At 40.0% G+C, this 22,258-nt stretch overlaps 7 protein-coding genes across 7 annotated transcripts; 4 read left to right on the top strand and 3 right to left on the bottom strand.

The window, feature by feature from the left end:
* Window positions 1-2,217: 2,217 nt before the first annotated feature.
* On the bottom strand, window positions 2,218-3,125 carry LOC310990136 (hemoglobin subunit alpha-B-like). Its single transcript, XM_083977399.1, has 3 exons — window positions 2,953-3,125; window positions 2,641-2,851; window positions 2,218-2,451 (listed from the first exon to the last, which is right to left on the bottom strand). The coding sequence occupies exons 1-3, from the start codon at window positions 3,045-3,047 to the stop codon at window positions 2,323-2,325; spliced, it is 435 nt and encodes a 144-aa protein (XP_083833525.1). The 5' UTR covers window positions 3,048-3,125; the 3' UTR covers window positions 2,218-2,322.
* Window positions 3,126-3,819: 694 nt separating this feature from the next.
* LOC310990132 (hemoglobin subunit beta) lies at window positions 3,820-4,763 on the top strand. The gene is made up of 3 exons (XM_083977395.1): window positions 3,820-3,963; window positions 4,188-4,410; window positions 4,507-4,763. Exons 1-3 carry the CDS (start codon window positions 3,872-3,874, stop codon window positions 4,636-4,638), a joined length of 447 nt encoding a protein of 148 aa, XP_083833521.1. The 5' UTR covers window positions 3,820-3,871; the 3' UTR covers window positions 4,639-4,763.
* A 987-nt stretch (window positions 4,764-5,750) lies between these two features.
* Window positions 5,751-6,870, top strand: LOC310990134 (hemoglobin cathodic subunit beta-like). Its single transcript, XM_083977397.1, has 3 exons — window positions 5,751-6,142; window positions 6,383-6,605; window positions 6,714-6,870. Exons 1-3 carry the CDS (start codon window positions 6,051-6,053, stop codon window positions 6,840-6,842), a joined length of 444 nt encoding a protein of 147 aa, XP_083833523.1. The 5' UTR covers window positions 5,751-6,050; the 3' UTR covers window positions 6,843-6,870.
* A 4,554-nt stretch (window positions 6,871-11,424) lies between these two features.
* LOC310990138 (hemoglobin embryonic subunit alpha) lies at window positions 11,425-12,205 on the top strand (the record flags this gene model as incomplete). Its single annotated transcript, XM_083977401.1, has 3 exons — window positions 11,425-11,522; window positions 11,631-11,838; window positions 12,077-12,205. 3 exons carry the CDS (start codon window positions 11,425-11,427, stop codon window positions 12,203-12,205), a joined length of 435 nt encoding a protein of 144 aa, XP_083833527.1.
* Window positions 12,206-14,110: 1,905 nt separating this feature from the next.
* Window positions 14,111-14,830, bottom strand: LOC310990135 (hemoglobin subunit beta-2). The gene is made up of 3 exons (XM_083977398.1): window positions 14,738-14,830; window positions 14,401-14,623; window positions 14,111-14,294 (listed from the first exon to the last, which is right to left on the bottom strand). Exons 1-3 carry the CDS (start codon window positions 14,827-14,829, stop codon window positions 14,166-14,168), a joined length of 444 nt encoding a protein of 147 aa, XP_083833524.1. The 5' UTR covers window position 14,830; the 3' UTR covers window positions 14,111-14,165.
* Window positions 14,831-17,833: 3,003 nt separating this feature from the next.
* On the bottom strand, window positions 17,834-18,796 carry LOC310990137 (hemoglobin subunit alpha-A). The gene is made up of 3 exons (XM_083977400.1): window positions 18,544-18,796; window positions 18,232-18,439; window positions 17,834-18,109 (listed from the first exon to the last, which is right to left on the bottom strand). The coding sequence occupies exons 1-3, from the start codon at window positions 18,636-18,638 to the stop codon at window positions 17,981-17,983; spliced, it is 432 nt and encodes a 143-aa protein (XP_083833526.1). The 5' UTR covers window positions 18,639-18,796; the 3' UTR covers window positions 17,834-17,980.
* Window positions 18,797-20,143: 1,347 nt separating this feature from the next.
* Window positions 20,144-21,087, top strand: LOC310990133 (hemoglobin subunit beta-like). The gene is made up of 3 exons (XM_083977396.1): window positions 20,144-20,356; window positions 20,535-20,757; window positions 20,859-21,087. The coding sequence occupies exons 1-3, from the start codon at window positions 20,265-20,267 to the stop codon at window positions 20,988-20,990; spliced, it is 447 nt and encodes a 148-aa protein (XP_083833522.1). The 5' UTR covers window positions 20,144-20,264; the 3' UTR covers window positions 20,991-21,087.
* Window positions 21,088-22,258: the final 1,171 nt, after the last annotated feature.

Consider the following 22,258-nt stretch of genomic DNA (forward strand, 5'->3'; position numbering starts at 1 on the left):
GCAGTTTTGTCTTTGCCCTTGATGATGCACGTTCAAATGATAATGAAAACAGTTGTGACGTGAATATGACAAAACCTTATCTGCTTTGTTTTATTATCTATACCTTATACAGGGCCTTGCAGAGAACCTTTGAGGGCAAGAGGGCAAAAAGAAAAAAGAAAAATACCAGAACAATTGCTCAAAAAAGCAGATCAATTGCTTAGATCTGATCAAATTTGCACAAACAAGCAAACATGCAAAATACAAAAAACAATAAAAAACAAAAAACACTAGGGGTTGGAGCCTCTAGATCGCCCCCCCCCCACCCGCGCGCTTGGGTGAGGCTCCATCTAACAAAACATAGGCTTCACCCAAACTTTATATAAATTCACCAGTAGAGGGCGCTTCAGTCTCACAAGTGGTCCACAGTGATCTGTGTGTGTGTGTGTGTGTGTGTGTGTGTGTGTGTGTGTTAGTTCTGTGTAGACTCTATGGAAGTATGATTTATGTTTAAAAAAAAATCCTAAACCACGTTTTCAACAGCGATGGATGTTATAGTGATTTTCTCTTTTCTGACTCCCAATCCTTACCTCATGTGTCCATCCACATATGCTTAGACTGGTCAGACATGAGAGTCCAGTATAAGAGGGCTTGTGATTGGTGCAGCAGAAACATATTATTCTGGATGAGCATACTCTGAGAGCCTCAGTGTGGAACCCCTCAATCATTCTATGGTTGAATCGGTGCTGACCTTTGCCATGATCTCTTGGTTTGGCAGTCTCAAACTTGGAGATAAAAAGAGGCTGGAACACATTGTCAAAGTGGCCAGTAAAATTATCAGGGTTACATTACCCGATCTGTCCATAATTTTTCACAGGAGGATAATGTCTAAGGCTCAGGACATCTTTCAGTGTCCTGACCACCCTCTCCATGCCGAGTTTGAGCTCCTTCCCTCTGGCAGGTGATTTAGATTCAAAAGCCAAATCAAATAGACTGAAAAACTCATTCATAACACAAGCCATTACCCAACTTAATTCAAATTCTAAACAATCATGATACACCCCACGTACTTATCTATTTATTTACTTACTTACTTATTTATTTTCGATTGTATAGAACAGCTCCCAGTTTGCCCTCTGGGATACTTGTCATTTCAATGTTGTGTGGATGTAGACTCTATGTTCTGTGTGTTTTTTTTTTTTTTTTTTTTTTACCTTTCTGCAGCATGAATTTCCCCTAGGGGACAATAAAGCTGAAGTTGAAGTTGATACCCTCCCTTAAACACATTCTGTTTAATTGTTTAATTGTTTATTAAGGATCCCCATTAGCTGGTAGCTACCTTAGTAGCCAGCTAGTCTTCCTAGGGTCCACAAGGAACAACACAGAATATACACAAGAACATCACATCCTCAACGTATCATATACATTTACAGTCAATCACAATATACTAAATGTTAAAAAGTTAAAACAAACATTTGCAAATTTCCACAAATCTTAAACAGAGTTTTTCTTAGACAGCAAAATGGAACCACTCTTACTCGTTTACAGCTCGTATAAAATAGGATTTCTATTTCTTTTTAAATACCTGTTTACTTTCAGAACAGAGGTAGTGAGGTAGATTATTCCACAGAGTTAAAAAGATCGTGATAACGGCCTTTATTCTTGGGTGAGGCACTTCCAGCTGACCACTGCTGGACCCTTTAGTGCTTTTGCGCAGTGTTTCTGAAAACAATTTGAATAAATAAAAAGTCAGGCACTTTACTGATCAAGACTGACTGAAACATTACAGCAGTGCTTGATGCTAACCTGTTATCTACCATCAGCCATGAGAGGGAATCATGCATGCAGTTAACTATACCAATACCTTATTGACCATAAACAAACAGATCACCAATGGGTAAGAGGTTGTCCCAAATCAGGCAATACATTCTCTTAATTGAGTTTGTCTGCTCAGGACGGGAGTAGGCCCCACTAAAGTCAAGTGCAGATAAAGCAGAGTTCCCTTATTGGTGTTAGTTGGTGCATATTTGTGTTTACAACAAGGAAGCTAGCTAGAGCCCCCTGGTGGATTAATACAACCATATAGCAACATACTGTATGTTAAACCAGCAATGCAGTAACTTAAAAGATTTCACAGAAGACTATGGTTTGACTTTATGAAATTGAGGCTGCATGAAGCATCATGGTTACATCATAATGACCCAGGGAAATTAATAAAAAAAGAAACTGACACGTGGACATCTTTTTATTTTTTTATTTATTGAACAAGCCCATGTATGTGGACAGGGTTGTTGGGTTTTTGACGCCTGTGGGCAGTCAATGCTCCTGGATCGCTGCTGGGGCTTAGCGGTATTTCTCGGACAGAGCCAAAGCCAATCTCTGCAGGAACTTGTCAACGGAAACATGGACCTCTGGAGTTAAGTCAGCAGGGAAGTACAAGGCAACTGTCAGGATGAGGTTGTGAGCCAGAATCTGTGATCAACCAAGAAACACAGGTCAGTTTAAGACATTTAAATGCATCTTTTGAGACAGACTCAACTCAAACAGACGTGTGCAGTTGTCAAATTTAAGGTTTAAGTAACATCATCTTTTTCTTTTTTTTTTTTTAATTTATCCCAGTTCAAGTAGAATTGTTTGAAAAACCTCCTATCCTGATCTTACCTTGAAGTTGGCAGGATCCACCCGGATCTTGAAGGCATGCAGCTCACTGAGTTTGCGCAAACCACGGGTAAGATCATCAATGCAGTCGACACCCTTGCCCACACCTGCCATGATGGTTGCACCATGCTTCCTCACCTGTGGGTGCTGAGCATTGAGATCAGACCCCCAGTGGGCAAAGTAGGTCTTGGTCTGAGGGCTGGCAACCAACATCCTGAACAAAGAAAGATAATGGATTTGAGTTAAGTATTTCAAACCCAATGCACCCAATGAGTTCATTTGGGATGAATTACAGCAGCTTTGCATTTAGCTTACCTGCCCAGAGCCTCAGCACCAATATCTCCGGCCTTGCTCCCAACTTTTTCCCAGAGTTTCCTCACCGCGGCCTTGTCTTTTGCTGAGAGACTCATGGCTGCTTTAGAGTTTTCAGTAATGGCAAGAGAATATGGATCAAAAGATACTTTTGGGGTGGACTTATCATCAGTGTCTTTATATCAAACCAAATGGCAACCACACCCATGTATCGAATCCAAACCACGCCCTTCGCCCGATAAAGACACATCTAGAAGTTTTCATTGCCAGTTTTTATTTGATAAAAGTAACCACTCCCCATATATCACATACTGCCAGCTTGTTTATCTGGATGTTATGCTACAACTTTTAGAGGTTGTTTTTATGGATATTGCAAGGTCATCAAATTGACTGGTATTGGTCTAAAGGTGTAAATGAGTTACATGCCACTGTGGGGATGGCAAGTCACATTTCCACATCCAAGTGGTACTAGCACAATCTCTTTAAATATAGAAACATGAGTGGGTCAAACATTGGGTTGAGACAGGTATAAACGACTTACATGCCATGCACCTCTCTGTATAATAATCATAATAATTTTATTTATATAGCGCGTATAAAGTGTATAAAGTGTATAAAGTTTGAAACAACATTAAGCAGAATTTATCCCATGACTCGTGTTTTTTGTTGTTGATGTTCTTCTTATCTAAACCACATGGGCAAAAGGACATCTTAATCAAAAAAAAAAAAAAAGCCTTTGGCACCGATCCCAATTTGGTCGACGAACGTCATTTGGGGGATGCAACTTGTCCAATCAGATCGCTCCCGGGCTGAAAGGCGGGGCCTTCGGTAATCAATAAAATGTCGCACATTGGTGTTCAGATCAAAAAAGGCTTCTGATCAGAAAACCCGTTTTGTCAGACAAGACTTTCACACCGTCACCATGGTCGATTGGACAGATGCTGAGCGCGCCGCCATCTCTTCCCTGTGGGGAAAGATCGATGTGGGAGAGATCGGACCCCAGGCTCTGGCCAGGTGACCTCACTGTTTATTTGGATTCATTTGCCATATAATATTATTATAATGTATTTGATTGATTTGACAGTGGCTGGTTTGATTTAATTATTGTTCCCCACGCGATCACCTGTTATACCACAATTATTATTATTATTATATATGTATATATATATATATATATATATATATTTTTTTTTTTTTACTTTTACTCAAACTTTGTGTGTCTTGTTGTGTCATTTCAGGCTTCTGATCGTGTACCCCTGGACTCAGAGACACTTCTCCACATTTGGAAACCTGTCCACCAACGCCGCCATTCTCGGAAACCCCAAGGTTGCCGCTCATGGTAAGACAGTGATGGGTGGACTGGAGCTTGCCATTAAGAACATGGACAACATCAAGGGCGCCTACGCCAAACTGAGCAAGATGCACTCTGAGAAAATCCACGTGGATCCTGATAACTTCAGGGTAAGTTGACCTCCTTGTCTGCTTCTATACATGCATCGTTTATCATGACAGCCCCCTTAATGTGATCTTTATATGTTGTTTTTCTCTTTTTTTTAGCTGCTTGCTGAGATCACCACCATTTGCTTGGCTGCCAAGTTTGGACCCTCCGTCTTCACCCCTGATTTCCAGGAGGCCTGGCAGAAGTTTGAGAATGCGGTGGTCTCCGCCCTGGGCAGACAGTACCAGTGAGAAGCTGGAGATGCCCCCTTCAAGTTCAAACAATGTGCAGCAGTACAAAAGATTTAAGAAATCTCTCACATACATGCCTTGTAGCTGTTGCCAAATCCATGAAATAAAACTCAAATGAAATGCAACTTCTTTGTGATTTGTGATCATTTATAAGTAAAAAAAAAGAAAAAAAAAAGAGCTTTCATTCTTACTTTTTATTTAATATTAGAGCTGCAACAATATTCCTCCACCAAATTAGCCATTTTACCACCTGTGTCCAATCTGCATTAAAATAGCAAAATAACAGTCTAATCGTAGTGCTAGTGAAACCCATAAATAAAAACACAATTTTGCATTTGCATAAGCAAGCGTTGGTGTATTTGACTTATTTTACCACATGACTTCAGTTCATCCGTGTCACTGGAGGAAAATGTCACTTTATGAAATGATATCCTAAATGATAATGATATCATGTCATTAAACAGTTGATTTCCCCACTGTGTTGTGGTGACGGCTATGAAAAATCAAGTTGTGTCAAACTCATTACATGCATGTAGGCATAATAATGTGACTTTATATGAGCTAAGGAAAAAGCCCTGCCTATTTCTGGCTGGTGGTCTGAAGGGGTGCGGTCATCTTAATGTAACGATAACGCTATGAAATATTTGTGGAACTGATAATAAAATATTGACGTCAATAAAATTAAAAAAGGGGAAATACGGATTAATTGAACACTGAAAACCAAGTCTGCACTGCTGCCTATGTTGATAGGCCTATGAGTGTTTATTCTGCTTTTCATAAACAGGCTGCATATAAAAATCCTACCTGTTTTTCCAAACCTATGATGTGCTTCCTCCAAACAAGGGTTGTACCTTGGGTTGTAGGGTTGCTACTGAAACTTAAAAAAAAAAAAAAAAAAAAAGTATTAAATTTAGGCCTATCTAATTTTATATTTGCAGTTGCATGGATGCGTATTTTTTTTGCAGTTAAAAACAACAACAAATGTTGCCACATCAGGTCACTTTAGGACACGTCTATCACGAAACGAGTGACGACAGCTTGATATTAAATATTGGACCGGGAGATAATTTATTTGGGCGGAGGAAGGGAGCCTGAATGTTCAGATAATGAAGGCCGAGAATAATCTGAGGTCAACAGCTTCTGGCACTAAGTATACAGCAGAGCCAAGGGGAATGAGAAAATTGAGTGTAAATTAATGAGAAAAAAAAAGTGTAGCCTATGTGTTTTTGTCAGGCGCAGGTATCAGTGTCATGGTGCTAATAGCCTACTAAAGGCTGCACTGCCCACCATCATCATCATCATCATCACTCCGTAGTGTAGCCACTGCTACTGAAATAAGGGTAATTTTCATGTTATTAAACTGAAGAGCTGATCAGTCCACCGTTTAATGTATTGATCCTAACACTGATGTCATGGTGAAGTGGACGGACAAGGAGCGCAGCACGGTCAAAGCTGTTTGGGAAGAGATCAATATCAACGAGGTTGGACCAGAAGCTTTGGCAAGGTATAGAGCATTTAACTTTGAACTATTTCATGTCATTTATACTTTAATACTATGTGGTTGATAAGAAGCCTACAAAAAGGCTTGTTTGGATATAGCCTATCTATTAATTTTTTATTGGCTACTATTTGATCTATATGATACTATTGATCTTCATTTGTGTTTGAGATAATGATCCCCATGCAGGAATGAAGAGTTTAAAGTGCGATTAGGCTACTAACATGTGGTTTTGTTTTCTAAAAGGGTTTTGATCGTCTACCCTTGGACTGAGCGGCACTTCGGCAGGTTTGGAGACATCTTCAATGCCACTGTTGTGCTGAGTAACCCCAAAGTAGCCGAACACGGCAGGGTGGTGCTGAGGGCGCTGGACACCGCGGTGAAAAACATGGACAATATCAAGGGAACATACGCTGCTCTGAGCCGGCTGCACTGCGAGGAGCTCCAGGTGGACCCGGATAACTTCCGGGTATGTTCACATTGAGACCAATAAACAAACCAACCAACCAACCAAGCACGTCCAAACATCACAGCATATAGACTGTAATATAGATGTGTGCGTTTGTTTTGTCCACAGCTGTTGGCCGACTGCATCACCATTGCCATCGCCTGCAAACTCAAGAGCGCCCTGAATCCTCAGGTCCAAGCCACCTGGCAGAAGTTTCTGTCTGCTGTGGTGGATGCAATGAGCAGTGAATACATCTGAGGAGGAAAAATAAAAAATAAAACTTTAATTTAAACCATGTGCCTTATGTCTTTACTCACCCTGTGACCTAAAATACAAGGCAGCCAATTTCCCAGCAATCAAATTATTGCTTCCTGAAGAGGTTCTCAACTATCCCTAAACCCTAACCCGAACCCCTATAGTGATCTATTAATATTTCTATCAATTTCTCAAGGAGTAACAATGTAGGCTACCTGTGCTTGGGTTCGTTTATATTTCATCGCCAGTGTCCTCTGTATTTATTTACTTGTTGTTTGTCAGTCCATACAGAGTCCGGCATCATGCCAGGAGGCCTACAGTTTGACCTATGCTGTTTGAGACAGAATGGCTTTTGGCACATCTGGTCCTGAACTCCAGGGAGATGATGGTTATTGTGAGGTTTTCACTTCAGGTAGGTCATGTTGCAGCAGGAGGTTGTCTTGTTTATTGTGATGTTTGATGAGAAGACTGTTAACTTCAGAGCCCTGATTCCCAAAGCAGGACAAGCACCTGGGTAAGGGTTCAACCAGGTGCTTGTCCTGCTAAGGCCTACATTACCCACTATATCCACTGAGAAACAATGCTCTGTGGTATTTACATTGTTCAGACATTCAGGGAAGAATAGGAAAGAATTCCTAAGGACTTGATACATTAACACTCAAAATTTTATGACTGAATTGAAAAAAATATGTGAGATGTGGGGTTCTTGAAGAGGGAAATGGAGTGGACTCTATTGATCAAGGTCCCATGATCTGATTAATACACATAAATGCTGTCCTTACACCATGCACTTGGTGAACTTTTGACATTTGAGATGACTGCATGTTCTAAACAGTACAGTCTGACAACTGATGTTGGCCCATATGGACTGTAGCTGCAGGTGCAGTAAAAGGAAGCACGAGACACACAGTTGGGTTCAGAGGTTTATTTGTAAATGAAAAGGACATGGAGCAGGCATGTCCAAACTATTCCACGAAGGGCCGGTGTGGCTGCAGGTTTTTGTTCCAACCAAGTGATCTCAGTCTTCAGAGAGTTGATTGGTCAAACTGTGTGCTCTTAGTTGGTTGGAACAAAAAAAACATCAACCACAGGCCCTTTGAAGAATGGTTTGGACATGCCTGTATTAGATGGGCTGGAGCTGCCCCCTAGCGGTAGTTGTTGATACCTGCACGGACAGGGAGGAGAGCACCTCGGACAGCTCCCCGCGGCCTCCGCTGCATCAACTGCTCCTTTCACGTCCTCTAATCCGTACTCTGTTGATCTGAATCATCACTTACATACATACAAATGTCTACGGAAGAGGTCAATCTCAGAAATCTTAGATTAGAGGTTAAATTGAATTCTAAAACACATTTTCCCGGTACATGTAAAAACTGTCAAAATTCAAAAGATGAAGCATGTAGGACTTTTAAATGACCACTAGATGTCGCCCTAACACTAGGTATACGTCCGCGCTGATGCACTGGACTTGACATTTAAAACTATCTTCTTAAACATGATTTTCCACAAAAAAGTACCCACACGATTAAAAAAAAAAAATGAAACTTAGGCTATTAAATAGAAACTTTGACTAATAGGCTACAAGCGGGCGACATCAGGCCGATGTGTGAAACGTCCTAAGAATTCACATTTTTCAGTTTTACTTTGAAAACATCATTGATATAAACTTAATACAATACGATTAAACACAACAAGCCTAAATGTATTAGTCTAGTCTATCTATTGTATTGAAGTAGCCTACCCGCTCATCACTTGGGCGGTTATAGCTACTGGGACTTCGGCCAATTTTCACTGGTCGTATCCGAATCAGAGCTCGAGGGTTTTCTGGGTCAGTGCCAAGACTAGGCCACTAACGTCATTAAGAGAAATCAGAAAATTTGCATGGTAGGCCTGATAACAAGAAGAGCACAGCACCCTAGGCTACAGGTCAAATTTATAGCCTATAGCCTATGCATGCTATATATATAGGAGGCTATGTCGACTATTTATAACATTTTGTTGTTTCTCGAGCAGGAACTATAAAAACAAAAAGTGGTTAACAAAAGCTAATTTAATGTCAAACATCAACAGAATGGATAGAGTAATGTAGGTTATTTTACCTCATATCTCTGCAGCAACGCACAGCCTGCGTCCATGCAACCCTGGTGTGTGTGACTGTGTAAGTGTGTTTCCAGATGTGACTGCTGCTGCCGATTGTTTTCTTTCACGCCCTCACCCCTCAGTTCTCCGCCCAAAGGCCTAAACGTCTGCAACTGTCCCGAAACAGCTGGCGCATTGTAAGGACTTGAATGAATGGCTATAGGCTAATGAGTAACCTATCTTCTACTGTAATGTACATTCAATAGGCATGAGCTGTAATTACAACTTAGTAGGCTATCAGTAGAGTCAATTACAATTCGACAACAACAAACTGTCAGCTGTGGTTGCCAGAATTTTGATAAATATCCAAATTTGATTTCAATTTTTACTGTCTATAAAAATCTTTATGGCTGTTATGCCAGCGATAACACTTATGACAGTGTATGAAGCCAAGGTTTGCTGTGGTAATGATCGAGAGATAAGTCCACCGCAGTCCAAAGAGGGTCCAATGCAGGGCCGGCCCTAGGATTTTGGTGGCCCTAAACAAGATTTTGTTTGTGGCCCCCAAAACAGTCCAGTGCAAGAACACCAAATCACACAGTAGTTAACTGAATGAATGAACAGACACACATGCACACACGTTTATGTGTTAAATGAAAGTTTAAAAAATAATTCTGGCATCCACAAAGCAACATTTTATATTTACAAACTGTGGGGTCATGTCACAGTTAACACTGAAATAACATGAAACACAATCTATTTATCCTTATGTCCCAGACATATCACCTCAGAGCATGCTGGGAAATCCCACCCCCTTGTCCTGGAGGAGCAAGTTATCCAAAACCATCTTGGAGCATTTCCAGTGTTTCTGTTATGTTGGAAAAGATGTTAATCTGTTTCAGAGGGGTCAAATTATTGGCATTACTGCATCAAGCAAATAAAACATCTAAGGAGATTGCTGAAATGCTGAGACTATAAAATTGTCCAACGCATAATTTAAAACTGGAATGATAGTGGGGAACCATCATCTTCAAGAAAGAAATGTGGTCCAATGTGATCACAGAGTCCAAACATTCCCCATTGAGACTTTTTGAAAAATGAATCCAACTGGACATAAATAAATGTTGTGACGTTGCAGAAGCTTATAGCAATGCCACAGTGAATGTGTGCCAATCAAAGCTAAAGGCGGTCCAAGAAAATATTAGAGTGTGAAAGCTACTTTTTGGGGGTTTTTTAACCCTAACAAAATCTTCTGATGTTTCACATTGTGGTCATTTGATCCCTAAACTTGACTCAGTTAATAGGCTAAAGGAGCTCTTTCAGTAAAGTTACTTTAAAATTTATCTTGTTCGCCTCTGAGCGGTTCCACCCTTTGGCTCCAGACTCCACTCGTGGTTTAGATAAGCCACAGACACAGATACACAGACAAGTTGGCAGCGAGCTTCACTGCAAATGACCCCAGCCCCAGCTGATAACCAAACCCTTTTAATATGAATTAATTGCAGAGCCTAGATTTTAAATCAGGAGAAGTAGACTGACACTGTCAGATCCATCCATCTACACTGCTTATCCATGCAGGCTGGCTGCAGCCAATGTTGTTTAAATAAACTTTAATGAATTTAATGAAAAAACATCTGATACAGGATATAGATCCTCTACATCAGACTCAAAATAATGACAACATACAGAAATTAAAGACAAATATACCAACCCATACATAATATCACTTAAATACATATAACAGAATAATCCAAAAATAATCTCCCACATTACCTCAAAGAAAAACAACAAAACAACTTGCTATATATCTATATATTTGTCACATCTGCTCTCTATGTTATAACATTTGAATTACTCACCAGTGGCAGGTTTTCAACAATGAACCTAATAAACCTGTTAATAAACTGTGGGAAAAGTTTACAGTCTCTCATCAGAGGACAAACAGTTAAGTGATAGTCATAGATTTTCGATTTATTTGATCTGCGGGTAAGAGTTAAGATAATTTGCATTTGACCCAAAATTGATGCTGAAGATGTTTAGTATTGAAATCTATCAATAAAAGGTGGTGTTGACTCTTCATTGATCTTATTTCCTAAATAGGCTACTATTTAGAGTTAAACGGAGCTGTTATCACATCGTTATTGTTTTCATTATAAAAGCAGCATGTGTTACTGATAGGTGTTTTTGACTTTGGAAGTTTGCATTCTCAAGCTGGTGACCCTCTTGAGCTTCCTGTGCATAGACCCTTATGAAAATGACTTGTGTTCAGTTATTTTCGTCGTGTCTTTCCAGCAGGTCTTTCGGGGCCATCGTGATGGATCTCTCTCTGTGTGTTTATCTCTGCGCAAGCTGCGATTTGGATAATACAGTTTAAGTGCCAAGAAGCATATCTCGTGGGGGCGCGGGTGTGCCCACGACCTTTCATGACCTAGACTCGTATATAAGCCTCCCCCAGTCTGAGCCCATCGGTAGCTATTCAACTTGAACCTGATAATCTACAGGCAAAATGACCAGTCTCACTGCTAAGGACAAGGCCGCCGTCAAGGCCTTCTGGGGCAAAATCTCCGGAAAGGCTGAGGACATCGGAACTGATGCTCTGTCTAGGCGAGTAGCCTATGATCTCACGCACTTTACTTACACAATTTGCTCCTTAAAATTGTGTTAAATAGTTTCTATCCTTTACTCACTGTCTTATCCACGTGTATTGTGCAGGATGCTGGTGGTCTACCCTCAGACCAAGACCTACTTCTCCCACTGGAAGGACCTGAGCCCCGGCTCTGCCCCAGTGAGGAAGCACGGAATCACCGTGATGGGTGGAGTCGCTGATGCTGTGTCCAAAATCGACGACCTGACAGGAGGTCTGCTGACCCTCAGCGAGCTGCACGCCTTCACCCTGAGGGTGGACCCTGCTAACTTCAAGGTAGATGCCATGTCACTAACACTAACAGGGTTTTACTGCCTTTTCTTTTTCTTTGAAGCCCACTTTTTTTTAAGCAAACTGAGCCCATTTAACATACATATCAAACAACACGACAATCAGGTGAGATGGTGGTGATTATGATGCAGAAGTTCACACCAGTCTCCAGATGTCGGTTTAAGCGCAGATGTGACCATTGTCATCAATGAAATGTCATGATGTCATCTTTCCTCTCCCACAGATCCTCGCTCACAACATCCTCGTGGTCTTGGCCATCATGTTCCCCGATGCATTCACCCCCGAGGTCCACGTGTCCATGGACAAGTTCCTGGCTTCCCTGGCTCTGGCCCTGTCTGAGAAATACCGATAAACTGCAGGAGATGGAGCAGATGACGGACAGCAGCGCGAGAGCTTGGATTGTTTGTCACTCTGATTATATGAATAAATGATCAAATGCAATCAAACATGCTATGGTTGTCTGTGTTATTGAATGAAGTATTGATGGTAACTCAAGTGAATGATCAGACCAGCGCTAAATGCCTATACCCACATGCCATTTATCCACCCATCCATCCATATAAGTGAAATTTAAGAATTAACTTAGACCATCGTTTAAAACATAATGACATCTCTGCCGAAATAAATGCTGAAGACAAAATGTTCACACCTAAAAGTGCAAGAAGTGTAACAAACAGTCTCCAAACAACTGCTACATATTTATATACAGACATACACACCTCATCATACTCAGAGCTGCTGCAGCTCAAGTTTCCTGCTTCATTACAACTTTTACAGCTTTTATTTTGGCGTTGTCTCCATCAGTGTTAATCAATAACTGTTAATAACCTTTAAATTCACCGTTCTGTATATAGCCTATATACACAAACAAACTATATGTTAAAGGCACTGATATTTTTGCCAATTTTGTATCAGAATGCATTCATGCATGCATTAAATAGGCTAACTAAAAATGACAAAAAAAAGAATCTTTAACAGGACTCGTGCGGAATGGCCATTTGCAATTATAAATTAACAAATTAATGAGTAAGATAAACGAATAAATAAATACATAAATAGATTCAACTATACTACTATGAAAATCAATAGGCTGTACATGACTGTGACGCGTAATGCGACTTGTTCCTTATGCACAGCCTTTTAAATTGACCCATTGATATCATAGACACAATATGATATGAATATAAACTACATGTTAGATACATTAGTAGCCTAGTAGTAGTAATAGTAGTAGTTTATTTGATCTTTTACACAAATTGTTTACAGTTGAGCATCAATCACAATCAGCCAACCTTCCATAATACCGTCCTTAGTTCAGCTAGTTCATAAATAGATTGAAAAAGTGTGGCTGAAGAAGCTATCTAGCTTATAAATGCCCCTTGAATTCATTATTTCAGTAAAACCATTAGAGCTCTTCATGGTTTCAGAGTCATAGAAAGAAACAAGTATCCAATAATTAACAAATGAAGCCAAAAAATAAAATAGATACATAATTAAACAGTTACAATCAGAGTCATAGAAAGAAATATAAGTATCCAATAATTAACAAGTGTAGCCAAAAAATAAAAGAAATAAGTATTTTAACAGCATTACAGTTGCAATCAGCACCCAATTAATCAATCCTATTTATAGCTTTCTGTTTTAATCTATTTCTAAATTGTGTTATGTTTTTGCATTGTTTGAGATCCTCTGTCAAGTTATTCCACAGTTTTACTCCCACCACAGAGATACACATGCTTTTTAATGTTGTATTTATTCTTGGTTGTTTTAAATTAAGTTTCCCTCTTAGCTCAAATCTCCCCTCTCTTTCCTAGAACTTTTTTTTTTTTTTTTTTTTTTTTTATCTTATTAGGGAGTAAATTATTCTTGGCTTTGTATATTATCTGTGCAGTTTTAACTTTTACTAAGTCAGCTAACTTTAATGCTTTATTGGTTGATTATTGGTGTGGTTGTATCCTGCACGAGTTGTGCGTGTGTGTGTGAATTGAACTGAATTGAACCACAAGTCATGAGGACTGTCGATGTAACATTTTCAAATTGGACTTTCTGCACGAGTCCTTTTATCATATATTATGTTGATTGAAGCACATAAATAGCCTACATACGGTTTTTTTCTTTTTTTTTCATTTCATTTGAGTGAAACGTTGGGCTTGAGCTTTACTTTTCCAAATGTGTAAGGACCAGGTGCTGATCCGGCCATAACAGACTGAGAGAAACAAACAAGTTCATGATGCGAATTGTTTTATTTATTTCTGCTTTAGAGACAAAAAAGAGAGATTTTAAAACAACATCTTCTCCTCTGCTGCAGCTCTCTAGTGGTACTGCCTTCCCAGGGAGGACACCACCACGGACAGGAACTTCTGGAAAGCGGCCTGCACGTCACCGGTGAAAGCGTTTCCCAAACGAGCAGCGACCACGATGGTGAGGCAGTCGGACAGCAGCTGCATCACAAAACAACACAGAGAGAGAGTCAGGTGGAGGTTTTTTGGGGGGAGAATGTCTGAATACGGACAAAAATTAAAACTCGTTTGTTTCACTTCGTCTTACCCTGAAGTTATCGGGGTCAACGTGCAGTTTCTCGGAGTGCAGCACGCTCAGCTCGGCGTAGGTCTCCTTGATGTTGTCCATGTTCTTCACAGCCCGGTCCAGACCGTGCAGGATGGTTGTTCCGTGCTTTGCAATCAGAGGGTTTGCGGCGATGGCAGCGGCGTTGTAGAGGTTTCCGAAATTTCCGAAATACCTCTGAGTCCAGGGGTAGACGATCAGACACCTGAGGAGTGGGGAAAAGATGCACAACTTACAATTCTGATAATAGGCTATCACTTAAGTGCATGTTATTGGAAGAAGAAGAGAAAAAAAAAACAGAAAGGACGTAGCCTGTCACCTGGAAAGAGCTGCAGGGCCCACGATCTCATACTCCATCTTAGAGAAGATGTCCTGGATGGTGGAGCGCTCGAAGTCTGTCCATTCAACCATTTTGCCGGTTTCAGATTTGCACTTGCAGATGCGTGAGAGTCAAGAGACTGGCGCTTTTTAAAAGAACCGTTTCACTCCTCCCCGCCTTATGCGATTGGATGAATACGGGGCAGGGGGCTGGGCAAACACTTCTGTCCGGATTTGTAAAAATGATAAAGTGAGGACAAATCTGCTGTGCTTAGATTGCACCTGGGGGCGGAAAACCCGATTAGTGAATGTGTGCTTTGAGTTTGAAGTTACTACACAACTTGTATTGCCTGATAGGCTGCTACGACAAAAAAAAAAAAAACATTAAAATTTCAATGCTTTTGGCATAGTGGTCCTTTATAATTTTATAACCAAGCTGGTTATAAAGGCTGCTAATACTAGTCTCAGCAGCTTTTTATCTGACAGTAACATAACATCTACCACCGTGTTAATGTGAGGTCTTTGTTTCTGTGCTAGATCTGTTTGTCACCAGTGAACAGACAACTATGGTTATGCTCTGGAAAAAATAAAGAGACCACTCCAAAATGTTCTTAATAAATCAGCTTCTCTACATGTAGGCTATGGCAGCCATCGATTCCAGTGTCTATTGAACTCCAACACAAGCACACCTCACTCTACTTAGCTGATCACCTGAACCAAATCATATTTAATGAGGAAGAAAGATTATAAATACATTTTTAAAAAAAACACTGCTGCGATTATTCCACCAATTTTGATTTCCAAACTCTTCCTAAGTTTAAAAAGTAGTGTTGTGTTGTTTTAAAATGAATATGAACTTGTTTTCTTTGCATTATACAAGGTCTGAAAACACCTGAATTTTTTTGTTATTTTGACCTGTTGCCATTTTCTGCAAATAAAAGCTCTAAATGACAATGTTTTTATTTCCAATTTGGGAGAAATTTTGTCAGTAGGTTATAGAATGAAACAAAAGTGTTAATTTTACTCAAGCCTATCTATGAATAGTAAAACCAGAGGAACTGATCATTTTGAAGTGGTCTCTTAATTTTTTCCAGAGCTGTAAGGTCAACCACTGGTGGTGCTGCTGTGGTTTATTTAATCACAGTCAAACCAGCGTTTGCCACCAGTACGCAATAAATCCAATAGAGGGCGCTGCTGCGCATCATCAGTCGCTGAGCGGTGCAGGACTGGACTCTCCTCGTGATGCAGACTTCCTCCTCAAACTGAACCCTTATCGACTCATGTGAAATCACAACTGATTACTGCACGTCTTTAAGCTCAGCTTGGCCACTTCGCTCATCAGGAAGTGTTAGGATCACATGATATACAGGTAATACTCAGACAATTAGAATATCGTGAAAAAGTTCATTCACTTCCCCATGATTGCGAACTGTAGGCTACTGAACCAGACAAAGAGCTTTTAAAGGCTCAGGAACCCTTTGCAGGTGTTTTGGATTAATTGGCTGACAATTTGAGCTACAACATTGAACTTTTTCACGATATTCAAATTTTTTGAGATTCTGATTTTGGGGTTTTCATAAGCTGTAAGCCATAATAATCAAAATTCTAACAAATAAAAGCTTGAAATATCTTGCAATGCCTGTTATGAGTCTAAATAATATATTCATTTCACCTTTTAAGTTGAATTACTTAAATGAATGAACGTTTTCACGATATTCTAATTTTCTGAGTATTACCTGTACATCGCAGGTTACACATAGCCTATTTATACATTTCTGTACAGGTCATATAGCCTACATGTCATATAGCCTATACCTGACATTTGAAATCACCATCATCATTCACTATAAATGTCCTGTGGCCTTGTTATGGCTACGTTTTGTTACACCGTTGTATTATGTCCCAGTATTGTACACTGGAACACGTGCACAATGAGGACATAAAAGTCGGTTAATTTGTAGCTATTGATCACATCATGTAGCGCAAATTTGAAGTTGATGAATTGTGGCTTTTTCTTTATCACGTGTTGTGAATGACAGTGCAATCTGGACACAACTTCTCTCTAAAGTGTCAAGAGATTTTATTTGCCATTTGTGCACGAACCAAACAGTCTAGGCATATATGAATTATTGTGCAGGGCTCTTTTGGAGTCTAGTGTAAGTTAAAAGACACAGACTAGTCGATAATAAAAAAAAAAGTGTTTAGGCAAGTTACCAAGAAAAGAAAAGAAAAAAGGCTATTATAAGTCATGAATACCACTTAAGTGTAAAAAGTTTGATATAGGCTACTTTACCAAAAAAAACAAAATATTGATTAGAAATCAGAGCCTACACATTGTAGACATATTTTTCACTTGTGAAAATAGTGGTGATTAAGCTGGTTTAATAACACGTAGAGACGCTTAGTCACAGGCAGAGAGCGTTTTGCTGCTGCAGCACCTCGGACAGCTCCTCGGCTTCCGGCACAGCAGAGGGATGATGAGCCGGAGCTGTTTGAGGTGGACACACCTCGGCCTGCCTTCACATCCATCCCTCCATCCATCCATCCATTCGTCCATCCATCTGGGGTGAGGGAGGGGTGCACCCACAGGACTGACTTGACATACAAACAACGTTCACGCACTTACATTCACACCTATGGTCACTTCTGAGTCGCCAGTCAACCTAGTGTACATGTCTTTAAACAGTGGGAAGAAGTCAGAGAGCGAATAAAACCCACTCAAGCACAGGGAGAACATGTAAACTCCATATAGCTACAAAGGCCCCATGAAGCCCGGGATCGAACCCTGAACTTTCTATGAGGCGACAGTGCTAAACCCATAGCATATTCTATTTAAATGTAACCTACATTATAGCCAACGTAGAACACGATAGCGTCATTTCCAAGTATGAGTGGCTCAAGTTTTAAAACTTTATTCACTGGTATTATCAGAAAAGAGTTAAGTTTCAATTGATGATATGTAGCCTATATACAAAACAGGATTAACTAAACTTTATTTCCTTATTTATATCATAATTTTCAATTATGAATAAATTAATGTGGTAGGCTAATTGTGTGGAGGCTGATCGAACTAAGAAAAAAAAGACAACAAAGAAGAGACATTTTGACATTTTAGCCTACATTTATTTGATTTATTCATCAAACCCTTTCATTTTGAAAAGGGATCTTGGACATTGTTGTGGACGACGTGCCACCCACACGTGTTGCAGGCGGGCAGTCGGTGCTCCTGGGTTCGCTGAAGGACTTAGCGGTACCTCTCGGCCAGAGCCAGGGCCAGGTTCTGCAGGAACTTGTCACAGGCGGTGTGCACCTCTGGAGTGAAATCAGCGGGGAAGTACATGGCCAAAACCAAGAGCATGTTGTGGGCCAGAATCTGCGGTTGCACAGGGGGAGGAAAAGGGTTAGATCAAAAGGTCTATAGCCTATGTCATAGCCTATTATAAATTCTATAAAACCATCACACCGGCTTGTGCTGCATTGATCCTTGCTCCTTACCCTGAAGTTGGCTGGGTCCACTCTGAGCTTGAAGGCGTGCAGCTCGCTGAGGGCGGACAGACCTCCTGTCAGGTCGTCCATCTTGCCGACAGCGTCTCCCACAGCTGCCATGATGGTGGCGCCGTGCTTCTTCACCTGTGGGGAGTCGGGGCCCACATCAGACCAGTGGGCAAAGTAGGTCTTGGTCTGGGGGAATACAACCAGCATCCTGTCAAAGGGAGATTGAACAAAAAGAAAGAGTTCATTACGGGAACAACGGCACTAACAGCATGTCAGTGGATTTGTATGCTGCCACAAGAAGAAGCTGCTTACCTGCCCAGGGCGTCGGCGCCGATGTCGGCGGCCTTTCCGCCAACCTTGTCCCAGAAGGACTTCACAATGGTCTTGTCTTTTCCGGAGAGACTCATGTCTGCCTTTTCTTCAAGTTTTCTTCACTGAAAGAAAATTTGTCTGACGATGTTCGTGTAGTCGGTCTCTGACAGTCTTTTTTATATCAAACCGAATCGCACCACGCCCCAGTATCAAACCAAACCACACCTCATCGAAAGACTTTGCCAGAAGTTTCCATGGCAGTTTGTGAGATAAAAGTTACCACTCCCTTTTCTATAATTTTTTTAATGATGTCAGTTAGGCTATTTTACAAAAAAATCGAAGTGAATTAACATTATTATAGCCTATCATAAAAAAGTCATTTCTAGCCCGTTTATGTAAAAGTTTTGTAACTTTTCATTCGTCTTTGAACCTTCAATTTTATTTTCACATTACTCTATAAAGATCTTAAGATCTTTTGAGTTTGATTGACAACTGAAAGTTTACTAAAAAAACAATCTAATTGAGAAAGAAATCAACATATTATCAGTCTTCTAAACGTGAAGTTATAGTAGCCTAAAACAACATGAGGGGAATGTGTTATAGGCCTATATCAATAACATCATATTAAACCAAACCAAAACAAACAAACAAAAAAACAATGTAAAACCACAATGAAGATTAATTCTGAATTCAGCCTCCAAATATTAGGCCCTAAATGTTAATAGGTTCATACATGTGACCTTGTCTGGCTTCAACAGCTGCAGCTTTGGGGTCTTCATGTGCCTAAGTGAAAATCTGACTCTTTCAAAATAAAGAGAAGACTGTCTGTCTGTCTCTCACGTGAGACTCTAATTCAAGCTTGTAAGCTTGTCCCAAGTGAAGTTTACTTAACACTGTTTTTTGTTTTTGTTTTACCTTTTCAAAAATCTAAGATAGATTTTTAAACCAACCTTCAGCTAACAGGGGAATTAAAGGTTTGAATGTATTTAAATGACCTTGAGATCTCTAGTTAATGTTGAATAGATCTATAGTCAGCGAAAAACTGAGAGGTTCCCCCAGATATACAATGTGAAATATTGTAACTTCTTAATCTAATTTATGACAAATTGATGTAGCTAAACGTTTCATAAAATGATACCTCAGTCATTATTATGAAGATATGAAGATATGGATGATCTTATAGAGACAGAGCTAAATAAATGATCAAAACATGTCATAAAAATAGTTTTTACATATACTGTACATATATAAAACGAAAAATAATGAATACAGGTGAAAATAACACATCCTAATGAAATGAGGGGGGGAAATAGAAAGTAAACAAGATTTTATATAAACTAATATCGGATCTAAAGAGATATAGGCTACAAGAGACGATGTAAAAAAAGAAAAAGAAACCCAACAACTTCTGTTTAGAAAACATGGGCTAATGAGTTTCAGTTTTAATGATGGCCCATATTCTAATAAAATTAGAGTAAATATCATAAGATTGTATCCGTTTTCAGCGCTATCAGTCTTTCCCAGTGCTGGCAATGTTCCCCTCCTAATCATAACAGGTATAGCAACCCCACCTCTGGTCCAATCAGCGTCTCCCAGGGGCTGAGAGGTGTGGCATTAAGGAATTAATAAAAACCCCATCAAGGGGAACATTTTCTAAAGGTTTGTGACCAGAGACTTTTTGTGTGTGAAAACAGATCGAAAAAAAACTTAACGTCGTCACCATGGTCGATTGGACAGATGCTGAGCGCACCGCCATCTCTAACCTGTGGGGAAAGATCGATGTGGGAGAGATCGGACCCCAGGCTCTGGCCAGGTGACCTCACTGTTTATTTTTGATAGATATCTGATGTAATATTATTAAACTGTGGCTATATATAAAGTGGAACCTCGCTATATCAATCGGCTGTGTAGCCTATGGGGTTTATTTTGAGGATGGCTGACTTTTATTTTACTTTTACTCAAACTTTGTGTGTCTTGTTGTGTCATTTCAGGCTTCTGATCGTGTACCCCTGGACTCAGAGACACTTCTCCACATTTGGAAACCTGTCCACCAACGCCGCCATTCTCGGAAACCCCAAGGTTGCCGCTCATGGTAAGACAGTGATGGGTGGACTGGAACTTGCCATCAAGAACATGGACAACATCAAGGGCGCCTACGCCACACTGAGCAAGATGCACTCTGAGAAAATCCACGTGGATCCTGATAACTTCAGGGTAAGTTGACCTCCTTGTCTGCTTCTATACATGCATCGTTTATCACTGACAACCCCCTTAATGTGATCTTTATATGTTGTTTTCCTCTTCTTTTTTTTTAGCTGCTTGCTGAGATCACCACCATTTGCTTGGCTGCCAAGTTTGGACCCTCCGTCTTCACCCCTGATTTCCAGGAGGCCTGGCAGAAGTTTGAGAATGCGGTGGTCTCCGCCCTGGCCAGGCAGTACCACTGAGCAACACTCCGACAGATGTGTTCAAGATGTTTGATCATGTTCTTCCTTGTTGCGAAAGGCATCAAATAAAAACCCAGATTATATATACGTACACAAATCTCTCTGTGCGGTCATTTGTACTGTAAAAGGGGTTATTTTTGTTCTCATATAGGTACCTACGACTGTCTGGACTCAGTGCCAATTCGTGCAATATTTGACTAAGAGATCCTTTCTTTATCCCAAAGGAAATTCAAGTACCCAGTAGCGCTGATATAATGACATAAAAAGCAATAACATAGATATGAGAAAATATACACTAGGCCTTATAGATAAAAATACTAAAATAGAATAAATAGAGTAAAATAGACAACTTAAATAGAAAAAATCCGTACCACATATCAAATAGCCTATGCACAATATCGTGAATGTAAATAATTAAACCGTTATATTAGTGGGACAATGATCCCAAAATGTGCTCAAATGCTATTTGTATTCCCCTTCCCACATCTGATCTCTGAGTGGAAACATTATGAGAGTCCACTGTTCATGTGCCAGGGGTCCCATACAAAGTTATAAAGGCAATTTCACCACTTGGGAGGAAATAATTGAATACATCAGTGGTATATTATATTTGTATAGCCAACCAACTATTGTGACGTCCATGAGCTGAATGTGCAGTTTGATATAAATGGGTGCGGTCATCTGAAATCATTGATAACAAACGCATCAAAACACTCCGTCTTGCCAATGCACACGAGTAGTAGTCATCAGCCTATTGGTATTTCACCTAATATTACACGTCTGGACAGGCGTTTGGTGTTTTATTACAAATGTAAAAAAAAAAAAAGCTAAAATGTTGGGCCCCCATATGGCTCACATTGAGCAGGCGCCCCATTAATCTTCGCTGTATTCCTACTGTATGTAGCCTACATACATAGCTATGTGTCCATGCTCTGACTCCCAATTTCTCTACTATCCTATCAATTAAAGGCACAGAACAAAAAGAAAAGAAAAGCTTAAAAAAAAGAAAAGAATAATAATAATAAGAGGATGAAGAAGAACCTTAAATCTGGCGGACGTAGAAAATATTTATCAACTAAAAAAGTTTGACCGGTTGAATCACAAATTAAATTCACATAGCCTACCTGAATGTATTGGTCACTATAATACAACATGGACACTTCGTCTACTTTCCACAGCCACTTATCAACGTTATAAGACGTGATATTTATTTCCTGAATGTGGGAAAACAAGCTGTGACAGCTGAGAGGGGGGGACCTTTGTAGCCG

This window comes from Trachurus trachurus (genome assembly GCF_905171665.1).
Source record: "Trachurus trachurus genome assembly, chromosome: 8".
Lineage (NCBI taxonomy): Eukaryota > Metazoa > Chordata > Actinopteri > Carangiformes > Carangidae > Trachurus > Trachurus trachurus.